At 42.6% G+C, this 14,068-nt stretch overlaps 1 protein-coding gene across 1 annotated transcript in view; it reads right to left on the minus strand.

The window, feature by feature from the left end:
• Positions 1-14,068, minus strand: part of cdyl (chromodomain Y like) — a 170,980-nt gene that overhangs the window by 14,879 nt on the left and 142,033 nt on the right. The window contains exons 3-4 of the mRNA XM_062977697.1: positions 3,517-3,770; positions 2,099-2,271 (exon numbers count right to left, since the gene is read on the minus strand). Coding sequence (XP_062833767.1) covers positions 2,099-2,271; positions 3,517-3,770 — 427 coding nt within the window. The remainder of the gene's footprint in view (positions 1-2,098; positions 2,272-3,516; positions 3,771-14,068) is intronic.

Here is a 14,068-nt window from a genome sequence, read left to right on the forward strand (position 1 = left end):
TTTTAAAATTAATTCATTAAGACCCTTCCTTCCCCAGAATTTTCATAGCCCTTGATAACTCCTAGAGCTTTTCTTGAAATGAAAGGTCTCATTCTTTTTCTCATATTTCTATTAAATAAAGAATTGAATTATTGGCCACAATCACTTTATAACAAAGAGAAAAAGCAAACACTGTGCAGGCAGATTTCTCTTTGTGTAGTGGAACTTTGCCTCTGACTTTGCTCTGGAGATTCCCCTAAATCCGTTGAGCATATTCTGGAGGACAGCGCAAGGGGAATCTCTCCCAGTTGCCGTTTCATTAACCAAAGTCAATCCATCAGTGGGAGGCAATATGGATAATGCCAAGAAAGCAAAAGACAGGGATGTACATAATCTTAAAATGCAATAGTATTCCATTATATACAAAGTACTCCGTTGCTGCACTGATTTTCATTTTATTTTGATCCATGAGTTACAGTAAATAGTCCTGAGTTTTTGAATTGAAGGACAGCACTCTAAGGAATACTAGGGTTAAATTTTCAGGAGACTTCAAAATTTTTTTCTGTGTAGATAATAGTCTGAAACTATTTTTTTTGTTAGAGGGGTAATCTCTATCCTTGAAAAAGGTGCAATTCTGCTGCAGCATCAAGCAGGCTAATAGGCGAAATTAGGGGGGGGGACTCTTTAAAACATACAATATATAGTATACAATATATAGTATATATAAATGGTCAAAAGAATCCTACATCTTTACCCTCCATCTACCAGGTCAACACTTGATTATGGAAGCAAACAAAGAGTAATCATTGACAAAAGATAATAACAAAAAACACTATGACATTGGTTTTACTTCTAAAATTCATTGTTCATTAAAATCAGTGTTATTCAAAAAGGTGTTCTACAGACTGATGCAGCCCACAAAAAACAACAACTGCTGATCCTAGAGAGCTTCCAAGAAAAGTGAAGTATTATTGGTATAACAGCAACCTGCCCTCCCCCCCTTATCCGTGGTTTCACTTTCCACAGCTTCAGTTACTGTTTTCTTGTTAGTTATTATTATTCATCTCTTACTGTGCCTAATATATATAAATATAAACACACATACACACACAGGGAAAACGTACAGTATATCTATGGTTTAGTATTATCTGAACTTTCAAGCATCCACTGTAGGTTCTGGAATGCATCCTCTGAGGTTAAGAGGTGGACTACTATAGTCTTTGCATTTCAGCAAATCTTCTAATTTTTCTACAGTTCATTATGAAGGAAGAAGAGAAATCCCATGATAATTTATTTCAAAATCTGAAGCCAACTAATGCTTATATGTTTCAGAAAAGTTCACTCTTTCCTCAACAGGGCAAATATTGTTATAATCTTATAAGTGCTGTTGTAAAGCTGTCTACAGGGAGTGGTTGGCCTCTCCTGGCAAAATACTGAACTTCGTTCATTGGTTCAACGATTTCATCCACTAAAGAAAACCAAAATGGATATGGGAATTATGCTTTTCACTTATACAACTTTGGAGAAAACGATTATTTATGCAAATATAGAATAAGTGATGATACATTTTTTTCCAGAGGAAAATAGATGTTGGTTCATAGAGCACTAAATTTACAGTGACAAATATGTTTTATACTGCACATAAATACACATTAATTATAATCATGTTTTCCCTTAAGCAACAGATTCCTTTTCCTCCCAAACTTAGTTTTAAGGTTTAGGGATTGTGATGAACCCTGGTCTTCACAAAACAAAGCTTCAAATTCCATCCCTTGAGAAAGAATGGAGAGTACAAATGGTGTAAAGCACAGTGCATTTTGTAACAACATACAATTTTGCTGTCATGAAAGATGAAACCCAGAAAGAAAGGGTTTTTTTTGGAGGGGGTTAAAATAATCAGTCTATAGATCTTGCATACTGACAATCTTGCTTCCAATTTTATTTTGATAAACTATAATGGTTTTCAAAATCAAAACCATCTCTATATTGTCAATTCCAAATATGAGAGGAATTATTAGATTTTATATCATAGGTGAATTCAATTACTTATTGCATGAAGGATATGGTTTTTCTGAGCTCACATTTCACTAGGCAAAATTACAAAAATAAATGAACAAACCTAATAGCATCTGCCATCTTAGTGCTTTCCCTTTTTCTGTCATCTGTCAAACGTCGAATAAAATAAATGAAGTCAAGGCCACAGCAGAAAACACTGCCAACTGCACTGAGGAGGACAACCTTACTGTCATCAGCTGCTGCTGTGCTCAGTGCACTTTGGACTTCTTTCATTACCTGGAATTAAGACATATTAAACACATGAAAAACAGAACATTGCAAAACATTGTATTCAAGGATTTTGCATTCATGCAGCATTTCTGTGCTTTGAACAGCAGGTGGCATATGCAACCAATACAGAAAATCTAAATTTAGGATAAGGTTAATTTCCAAGTTCCCTTTTTCATACAGAAAGGAAATCACGTAAAACAATACAGAAAACATCCTGAACATAGCACCACAAATCTTTGCACATCTACTCAGAAGGAAGCCATCTGGACTGACTACTAGGTAAATCTGTATAGGCTTAATGAATTCTTGAGATGATTTAAGATAAAGTCTTAATTCTTAGCAAATATGATATCTTATAAACTATTAAAACATAGAACAAACATTCAAGATATAAAACAGCAATAAATAAAAATGGCTCAAAATTGAAACATCAGATTTCCCTTTGCACTAATTTTAAATTCATTAATCAAAATATCGAAAATACTAGATTTTCAGGCTATTCTCAATCACAGTAAAACTACCAAACCAATGAGAACTTGGTGGATTACTTTATGTAAATTTTTTGAATCCAATAGCCTACCCAGGACTATCAACTAAATTTAGACCTTAGTAATACAGTATTACAAAGTATTATTTGTAATACTGACATGTAGAGTTGTACAACTTTTTGTCCTTTTGTTTTTTCAACATTAATTTAGAAGCCTTATAAAGAGAAAATGAAATAACCAATCCAAAAACAAAATTTCCATATGCTTTTAACTCATGACTTTACTGTTGCAATTCTAGGATTTTCAGTTACTTTAATATTTCCCAGTTTTCTGAAGTTTCCAAATCCAGCCACTTTGTTGCTCCTTATGCCTAAAACATATTTCCTGGAAATGTATGGGATTTCATATATCAGATTTCACTCAAGTCCTTCCCCAAATGTTGTCAGCATTAGATACATTACTCAAATTCATATCTGCTTATATTCCACCTTCAAGTAAGAGCCTGGAAAAGGTACTGTTTGGACTACAGTTCCACCCCTCACAACCCTACTCAATATGGCTATAGCATTCTGAGCACTGTAGTTTAAGAGGTATTTGTCTAAGATGCTTTATATTTAGATTGAAAGATCCAAGAGAATCTGTCTTTTTGCTTATGGACCAATGCAAATTGACTTCTCAGATTGATAGTATTATATAAATAATTCATAATGACAGCTGCAGCAACCACCCCCTCCTCAATCAGAAGTAACCAAATGGTTCTAACCTCAGGATTTAATGAATTGTTCTCCGATGATTTCGTTGACAATAATATATGTGTGAAGCCATCTTGTTTCCTTACAACAATGTCTCTGTATCGATAAGCACTTTCTGTTTGCCTCACACTGAATCGTAGCCTTTTGTCAAAAGGCTGATCCCTTCTTTCATCAATAAATCTTCGTTTGTTGGCTGTTACTCCCGTTACAGATGTCTGTATGTTGGTACCATTCGTTGCCAATGCTTCTATAAGGGTTGATGTACCTGTGAAAAGTTTCAAAGTTGCTTTGATATCAGCTTTATTAGTTTAGCACTTAAAATCCCAAATTACCATGGGAAAACTGCCATTTTCAAATATTCTGAGAATCACAAAAAAATAAGTGTCCTAACAAAAAGCCCAAAATGCAGTTGTTGGGGACAAACTTGGAATAGGGATGGGTATGGGGAACTGGATGTCAAACTGCACTGAGTTTGGACGGGCATGGGAGGAACGTCAGAGGAGATTACGCTGCCCAAAACTCATTTTGGTGCCTCAAATGTTACACCTGTTTCTGGATATATTTCACCTGCTGATTACAAAAATCAGCTCTTATACAGAACATATGGCATATACTACTCTTCACTCTGCTCACCCATAAAAAAATAGAATATTTTAATGTTGTGTTAAAATTAGTATCTTTTAAGCATGAAGGAAACACATTAAACATTAAAAGAAAAGTGCACTACATGAAAATTTACTTCTTTCATACCAAAAGCACAGATTTATGATACAAACTTTCCATTATAAATTCAACCATATCTGAGAAACTAGAGCTGCTGCGGTCTATCCATTGCAATTTTCTGAATCAGTGTGTCAGAAACAGGTCTAAAAAACAAAACACCAAGAATTTTTGGGTTGGGTTGAGCTGTGTTATCATCGTGATCAATTCTGAAGTATTATATACTACGACAACAAAGTATAATATTTAAAAGAAGGAAAATGTTTATTTTTTCACCTTTATATCTATCTCTCCACAACTGAATAAGCTGATATAATCTTCCTCTGAGCACCTTCACCAAGAAATTAATCGTATATGAAATTTTATTATGTATGACTGAGATTTTTTTTTATAAAAGTACGAATGTGCTGTAGAAAATTAGATAGTTAATTTTATATAGCTTATTTAATTTTTACGACATATGTAGGGAGGATCTCCAGCTAAACCTTCCTGTTCCTCATATATTACTTAATTGTACGATTACCTAGGCAAGGCAAGATATTTTATTTTGTTAGTATTTCTCGAATAATTTATATGGAGAAAAATCTGTGTAGCTTGAAAATTCATTCCCATACTTCTGAACATTTTTTTTGACAAGCAGTTTTTTCCATTATTATCAAATAGAAAAGTCTTTTTCTCCATCTAAATATCTTGGTGGGCATATCACGAGATGTCTCATTAAAAAAACAATTATGTTAGGTACTGTGGGAGGTAATAGAAAAAGAAGAAGATTGCATTAAGGGAAGATAAACTCAACCAAAGAAGCCATAGTCCTAAATTTGCATAACTCAATAAGGGTTGTACAAATCTTGGAAGTCTCAAATTCATAGGATTGTCATAACAATGAATGGCAAAAGGTTTTGAAGGTGTCACATGATTATTAAGCTCCTCCACTGAAGGAGGAGCTTGCAGAATTCCCTAATTCTGAGATCCTTGGAGATGCTTAGATTATATAATCTTATCCAGATCTTTGGGCTGGAAACCAGAATAACTGCATGCCTGCATTTACAACTAATCACCAGATGAACATAACAAGAATTTTAATTCTGAAAGACAAGCAGCATCTGAGGAAATAACAGAACATTTTTATAGCTCAGCTTGAATACCAAAAAAAAAATCTAAAAAGAAATTCTGAATTTTATTGGATAGAACTAAAAACAGTGACTGGAAAGTTTTATGGTTATTGCATCAAAGTATAGAGAGGAAGAAAGATTATCTAAATGGAATTAACTCGAAAATTGTTTTTTTATATACATATATAAAAATAAAGTAGTAAATATAAGAATATATATATATATATATATATATATATATATATATATATATATATAGATAGATAGATAGATAGATAGATAGATGGACAGGTTGCTTACCTGTAACCATGTTTCTTCGAGTGTACTCTGTGAATTCACACTAATGGAGAGGCTGCGCCTGCGCAGGTCCCAACGGAAACTCTTCCCAAGCTGAAGTTTAAATTTTGGCGGTAGCCACGCCCCTCCGTCCCCGGAGGGCATATAAGGCAGCCCTCGGCGTGTCCTCCTCAGTTCCTACGCCGCTAAGGCAACGAGAAAGGAAGAGGGTTTGCCAGAGGGGAAGGAAGGGCGGGCTTGTGTGAATTCACAGAGTACACTCGAAGAAACATGGTTACAGGTAAGCAACCTGTCCTTTTTCTTCGTGTACTCTGTGAATGCACACTAATGGAGACTAGCAAGCTTAAGTCTCGGAGGCGGGCTAAGCAAACCCTGACAACGAGAAACTGTCCAAACATATGTTTATTAGACATGAAAAACATGAAAAAACATGAAAAAACCATGGTCCGAGGACCCAATAAGGTATTGCATCAATACACACCAAATACCGAGAACAGACCGGTAAGGCATGATATAACCCTTGTAAGAGCACATGTGTAGGCAGGAACATCATTCTCCAAGGGAGAAGGTAGTAACAATAAGGCACAAATTGTCAGAGAACAGTGCAAACATGTACTGAACAGGAGAAAAAACAATGAAGAGAGGCACCTGAGAAGAAGGGGTAGCCATAGAGAAGTCGTAAGAGCAGAAGGTTTAGGACAAGCATGAGGATAAAACTGCTCTAGCAAAGGCTGAGTCCTTTAAAGTCCTTTGGTCTACCCTATAGTGAGACACAAATGTAAGGGGGTTGGACCAGATTGCTGCTCTGCAAATAGAGTCTAGTGGAATGCCCCTTAGAAAGGCAGTCGACGTGGAGAGACCTCTTGTCGAACGCGGGCGAACCGACGGGGGGGGAGGCCGTTTGGCTAGTTCATAGGCCAGTTCAATGGCCTGAGCAATCCAGTGTGAGAGTCTTTGAGAAGAAATAGGATTGCCCAGTTTATCTGGGGCATGGGCCACAAAAAGTTTTGGGGTCTTTCGAATGTCCTTAGTACGGTCCCGGTAGAAAAGAAGTGCTCTACGCACATCAAGGAGGTGCAGTCTCCGCTCGAGGGAAGACGAGGGGTCCGGGAAGAAGGCGGGAAGGACAATGTCCTGGTTAAGGTGAAAGGCCGAGACCACCTTGGGGAGGAAGGTGATGTCCGGACGGAGAACGGCGCGGTCGTGATGAAAACGGAGGTAGGGTTCATCAACCCGAAGGGCCGCCAGCTCCGAGGGTCTGCGCGCTGAGGTTATGGCCACCAAGAAGGCAACTTTCCAGGAAAGGAGACGTAGGTCGGTCGAGGCCAAGGGTTCGAAAGGAGAAGCAGTGAGCTGGGAAAGGACAAGCTCGAGGCTCCATCCTGGGGTAGGAGGTTGGGCCGGTGGGCAGATGTTGTTGTATCCTTTCAAGAAGGTCTTGACGAGGTGGTCGGAGAACAATGATGGTCTACCATGTCGTTGAAAGCACCAGGATAGAGCAGCCAGGTAAGATTTTATAGAGGCAAGAGAAAGTTTTTGCTCTGCTAGAGACATAAGGAAGTCCAGCACAATCGGTACCGAGGTTGGGAAAGCAGTGATTCCTCGGGAGCGAAGAAAGGAACGAAAGCGAGAGACTTTATAAGTGTAGGCCCTGGTTGTAGCCGGCTTGTGAGCTGCGCGGAGGACCTCTTGTAAGTTCTGCGGGAGGGAGGTCAGGCGAGAATCCTCCAAGCAGTGAGATGTAGAGAGGGGAGATCCGGGTGTAGAATCTGGCCGTTCTCTCTGGATAAGAGGTGTGGTAGAAGAGGCAGAGTGAAGAAGGTCGCCTTGGAAAGACGAAGAAGAGCCGGGAACCACGGTTGACGAGGCCAGGCTGGCGCTATCAGGATCGCCGACATCGGTACCGACCGGAGCTTCTGGAGGACCTTCGGTATCAGAGGAAAGGGCGGAAAGAGATAGATCGGTTCCGCCGACCAGTCCAGAAGGAAGGCGTCTCCCAGGCAGCCTGGAGAGGAGGACGGGAGAAGTCTTGCCCCGTACCGAGGCAGCTGAGCGTTCTGGGGAGAAGCGAAGAGGTCTAGGGTGGGGAAACCCCATTTGAGAAAGAGAGAAAGAAGAGTCTCGGGGTCGAGCATCCACTCGTGGGAGGACGTCGTCATTCTGCTGAGGGCGTCTGCCAAGTTGTTTTGGATCCCGGGAAGGTGAATCGCCGAGATTTGGATGTTGCGGGCTATGCACCAATGCCACAGCTGGGAGGAGAGAAGCATCAGCTTCCTTGAGCCCGTGCCGCCCTGCTTGTTGATGTAGAATACTGCTACTGTGTTGTCTGACTGTACGAGGACAGATCTTTGGGAGATCAGGCGGGAGAAGGCTTTCAGAGCCTTGAAGATAGCAAGGAGTTCGAGAAAGTTTATGTGATTGGCCTTTTCGGAAGGAGACCAGAGGCCTCGAACAGTGAGGCCCTTCATGTGGGCTCCCCAGCCGAAATTGGATGAGTCTGTGGTTATGGTGATCGAGGGAGGAACCGAGTGGAACGGAAGACCCCTGCAGACGTTGGAGAGGGACTTCCACCAAAGGAGCGACCGACGAACATGAGGCGGGACCGAGAGAAACCTCGAGTTGGGGTGGCGAAATGGCTTGAAAACATCTATGAACCACCTCTGCAGGGGCCGGAGACGGAGCCTGGCGAACGGGGTCGTGAGGACTGTGGAGGCCATGTGGCCCAGCAGTATTTGGATGGATCGGGCCCGAACCCTTCGGTGGGTCTCGCAGAAGATGATTTGTTGACGGAGAGCTAGAAACCTGTCGAGCGGGAGCGAGACAGACTGAGCGATTGAGTCGAACAGGGCGCCGATGAAGCGGATTTTGTTCGACGGGTTGAGGTGAGATTTGTCGTGGTTTAACTGGAGACCGAGAGAGTCTAGAAGAGAGAGGGTGTAGTCGACGTGACGACGGAGTAGGACAGGGTCGGATTCGACCAGAAGCCAGTCGTCTAGATAGGGAAAAACTGTGATCCCCTGGAGCCGGAGGTGGGCAGCCACGACAGCGACGACTTTGGTAAAGACCCTTGGGGCGGTAACGAGGCCAAAGGGTAAAACGGTGAACTGGTAGGTTTGGTCGAGGATCTTGAAAGAGAGGAAGCGCCTGTGGTTTTCTCGAATCGCCACGTGGAAATAGGCGTCTCGGAGGTCTATAGACACGAAGTAGTCTCCGCGGTGAAGCATCGGGAGGATGGAGGCGATGGAGACCATCCTGAACTTGGTTGGGCATATGAAGACATTGAGCATGCGTAAGTCCAGAATTGGGCGGAGGCCCCCACCCCTCTTCGGGACCGTAAAGTACCTGGAGAAGAAGCTTTGAGGGTCCTGTGCCGATGGAGAAGGCCGAATAGCCCCTTTGGCGAGGAGGGTGTCGACCTCTGCGAGAATTTGTTGAGAGGGGTTGGAGAGAAGGACCTGACCGGTGGGAGGGAGTTCCTCGAATTCTAAGGCATAGCCTTCTTGGACAATTTTTAGAACCCAGGCATCTGAAGTAATAGATTTCCATCGGTGAAAGAAAGGAGCCAGGCGGTCTATAAAGAGACCATGAGGTTGATTTGGTGGGGGAGAGGGGTGCGGAGGAGTGAGAACGACATCGGTACCGGAGAAAGAGTCTCTGGAAGGAGAGATGGCGTCAGGAACGCCGGATAGGTTGACCAGCGGTGGGGGTGACCCGGCCGCGTTGTCTTTGAGGTTGTGCAGCCCGACGGGGCTGTTGGCGATTTTGGTTGTTCGATACCGAGGGACGTCTGAAAGATTGCTGGCGGTAAGAAGGAGGCGGGAAGCGTCGAAAGCGTTGAGGAAACCACTTGGTGCGGTGAGCCTGGGGTTGATCGCCGCATTTAGTGGCCAGAACTTTAAAGTCATGGTTGGTTTTAAGTTTGTCATCGGTGCCAGCATTAAAGAGGCCCATGGCGTCGAAGGGGAGGTCCTCGATGACCTGCCTCGAAGAAGAAGATAAACCGGAAGATCTCAGCCAGGCGTGGCGGCGAATGGCAATGGCGTGGGCGATCATCTTGCCGGCCGTGTCGCCAGTATGCTTAGCCATCTGGATTTGATGATGCGCTAAGGAATCGGCCTCCTGCTGGAGGGTGGACATGACCGACCGGTCTTCGTCAGACAACTTCGCGAAGAAGGGCTGAGCTTTTTCCCAGAGGATCTGCTGGTATGCCCCCATACAGGCCCCATAGTTCGCCATTCTACAAAGTAGAAGGGCTCCGGAGTAGAGTTTTCTGCCAACCGCGTCGAACCTTTTACCCTCTCTGTCTGCAGGGGTAGTGGATTCACGACCGGAGGACTGAGAGGCCTTCACGACCATGGAGTTCGGGTCGGGGTGGTGTTTAAGCCATTCTAAGGTGTCGTCATCCGTACGATACCAGGACTCGATTCTCTTCGAGGTAGGAGGGATCGAGGAGGGGGTTTTCCACGAAGATTGGATAACATCGAGGAGATAGGGTAAGAACGGCAACAGCGTGGCTGGAGGGGCCTGGGCTTGGACCCGTTTGAAAACCGGGTCAGTTACTGCTTTGGAAGTCTGTTTAATTTCTAAACCCAGGGCATCAGCCATTCTAATCATTTGCTCGGAGAAAGCCCGAATGTTGTCGGTAGGCGAAGGAGGATCCACCTCATAGGCATCATGGGGAGGAGAGAGATCGAGGCCTAAGGATACCACCGAGGCCGAGAGAGCAGAATCCGGGCGATCAATATCTATCTCATCGTCCCCAGCCCCTTGAGGGGACTGGGGAGGAGATGACAACACAGTCTCTGGTGGCGGCACCGCCTCAAGAGCAGGAGCTATCTGCGGCCGAGTTTGTTTGGAGGCCGAAGCCTGGACCGCTCGAGCCAGGCGAGTGGTTTGTCTACCCCGTTCCGGTGTCGAGGTCGGGGGAAAGAGCTGCTGACGAGATGAACGATGAGAAGCAGCAGGTCGAGGAGATGGGACCCTGACCACTGTCTGAGTGGAGTGGTGGGGTGAGTCCTGCAACTCGCCGTCCGAGAGTTGGTGAGGAGAAGGCTGGCGAGGTCGCTGAGCGGGAGCGATCGGAGAAGACCTTCTAGAAGAAGTTGCCGAAGAAGGGGCATCCATCTTGGAGGAGGCAGAAGAGGAAGAGCGCTGGGTTGCCCTCTTCTTAGCGAGCGGTTGTTTTGTTGGAACCCTCAGGGATTTACCCGGTGTGGGAGGGATCATTGCTGAGTCGGACTGGGTCCAACGAGCTTCCTCATGAGCCCTTTTAAAGGCGATCTTCATCGCGGAGGTCGATGGAGGAGCCCCGAGCTGGGATCGAGCCGAGGAAACGGAAGCTACCGAGCTCGACGTCGAGGAAGGGCCGACCCGACCAGAACGTGTCGACACCGTGGTCGTGGTGAGAGTGCACGGTGGTTTAGCGACCTTGGACGACCTGGAGGCTCTGGACGCCTTAGACGAGACCGAAGGGGCTTTAGCCGCTGAAGACGACATCGGTTCCGGGTTACGCGGCGACTTCGTGCCCGAAGTCGACGGAGCGGGTTCAGGAGCGAGCGATTTTTCGTAGAGCGCCGCTCTAAGCCTCGCGGCTCTATTTTTGCGAGCCTGGGCCGTTAGGGCCAGGCAGAAACGGCAGGTACCGACGACATGTGCTTCTCCAAGGCAGTAGAGGCACTTGGCGTGGCCGTCGGAGTCAGGAATTTTAGCGGCACACTGAGTGCAGCGCTTGAAGCGAGTCGTAGACATGAGAATCCGAAGTGAACCTTGCGGCGGAAAAAAAGGAACTGAGGAGGACACGCCGAGGGCTGCCTTATATGCCCTCCGGGGACGGAGGGGCGTGGCTACCGCCAAAATTTAAACTTCAGCTTGGGAAGAGTTTCCGTTGGGACCTGCGCAGGCGCAGCCTCTCCATTAGTGTGCATTCACAGAGTACACGAAGAAAAAAGATAGAGAGAGAGAGAGAGAGAGAGAGAGAGAGAGAGAGAGAGAGATTTATATTAAATTATAAATTAATCAATTATGTTTAACTTGCTTTTACTAGAGGATTTGCCAGAAGAATCATCTCCAAGATTTCCCAGTTTTTAAGTATTTCATGTTGATAATCTATTGAAACTATTAGTGTTGAAAATGTATACAAAAAAGAGCTATATTATCTCCAGTTAAGAAAATAACTCTAGATAAAGGGAGGATTCTGTTATTCTATATACTCATGCATACATCTTAAAATTTTAGCAAAAAATCAATTGAACAGCCTGGGTCAACGTATCCACAGGTCAATGTGAGTACTGCACCTTAACTCACATCAAAAAAGGAACCATCCCCTTTTTAAAGTAGAGTGACAAAAGCCAAGGACCTCCCGGGAGAACCTAGATATACGCTCACTCTGTGAAATAATGTTTTTATTGAGTGTTATGTTTAATTTTTTTATAATTTGGAATTTTTATTATAGTGAGTATGTTATCGTCATTTTATACTTTTGATCAAACTCTGGCCCTCCAGCTGTTTTGCCCTCCAATTCCCAGAAGCCCTAGCTAGCTTGTTCAATGGTTAGGAATTCTGGAAGTTGGAGGTCCAAACAGCTGGAGAGTCGGAGTTTGAGGATACCTGCTTTTGATATTAAGCAAAGTAGTTGTGGCATTGCCATTTATATGTATGTTAACTGCCCTGAGTCCCTTTGGAAGAGAAAGGGTGGTATAGAAATAAAGATTATTATTATTATTATTATTATTATTATTATTATTATTATTATTATTATTAAAGTAGCACTGACCCCCACCCCCCAACTCAAAAATGGTGCCACTTCTGACTTTTTAAAATGTCTGAGTAGTGAAATGGCAGAGGTGGCACTCTTTGCAGAATGACCCTTGACATATCCAGTTTTGAAACAAAAATTTACCCTCAACTTATACATGTAGCTACAGTACCTGTCATGCCACGAGGAGGCAAAACATTACCTGCTGCCCTGTCTCTTTAAGATTCTAAAGGGGCGGAGCTTAGCAGTTATTTTTGTCAGTTAGAATTTGTCAGTTGGTGAGGCTCTGCAAGGAAGTGTAGGAAGTAAAAGGATCACAGAAATTCACGTCACGTTGGAACTGTATTCAAATTAGATTAAAAAGCCACAGACTACAGCAATAGAGAAAGCCATGTCAACACTGCATTGAAGTCATCTCAAAGATACAAAGAATCCAGTCATAACAAGACTTTATACTCTGTGGCAATATCTATCCAGAACTGCATAGACTCAAAGATTTCTTTCCTCACAAGAGACTTCATAGTGGCAACAAGAGGAAAAGAGATCAATTTTGTCTATTAATAAAATATTTTGTTTTACATAACACAGTGTCCAATCTGTCCTTCGTGCTATGGGTCCTTCCAGTTCATTTAGTTAAGCATGGAGGCAGAACAGTACCTGAGACCAATAAACTTGAAAAAACGGATCTGTTTTCATAAAGTGTGATAGACAAAAGAAAGCACTCAATTAAAAAAAAAACCTAAGACATTTAATCATTACTCACAGTAGTATCACTGCATATTAAAACACAGGTAACCCAACCTATGGGCACTTTCATGGAAGTTAGTCTCACTGATTTCAAAAAGATTTTGACCAAGTGTTAACACATGCAATTTGATGCAATTTTTTCCACAATTTCTCATGAGACTTTTTCAACTTGAAATTTAATCAATGCCATAGGATTCATCAATGTTTTAATAGCTTAGTTGAATTTCACTTTTTGTTAAATACATACACAGTACTGAACCTGAAAGTTGTTAATAGAAGTGTTATCCACAAATTTAGAATATGAGTACACTCCTTTTGGTCATTTAAACTGTTATGTTAGCAAGATATATTGAAATGTTCGCTAAATAAATGGAAGTTAAAATATGAAGGAGCTGTAATTCACTTTATTTTGTATCAAATTACTTCAAGCAGAAATTCTATTATAGTAAAAGACATGGGAAAGTTTCTGTGCATATGCAAAACAGATTAGTAAAATGCCATTTAAACCAGATTATATAAAATAAAATGAACCACTTGGCTGCTACATCTGCCTGTAAAATTCATAATCTATGGCTTGTTTCCTTTGTTGCATTCCAATGGCAAATACAGTAGAATCTCACTTATCCAACATAAACGGGCTGGCAGAATGTTGGATAAGCGAATATGTTGGATAATAAGGAGGCACCAAGGAAAAGCCTATTAAACATCAAATTAGGTTATGATTTTACAAATTAAGCACCAAAACATCATGTTATGCAACAAATTTGACAGAAAAAGTAGTTCAATACGCAGTAATGCTATGTAGTAATTACTGTATTTACGAATTTAGCACCAAAGTATCATGATGTATTGACAACATTGACTACAAAAATGTGTTGGATAAGCCAGAACGTTGGATAAGCGAGTGTTGGATAAGTGAGACTCTACTGTAGT

Source organism: Anolis carolinensis, chromosome 4 (genome assembly GCF_035594765.1).
Source record: "Anolis carolinensis isolate JA03-04 chromosome 4, rAnoCar3.1.pri, whole genome shotgun sequence".
NCBI lineage: Eukaryota > Metazoa > Chordata > Lepidosauria > Squamata > Dactyloidae > Anolis > Anolis carolinensis.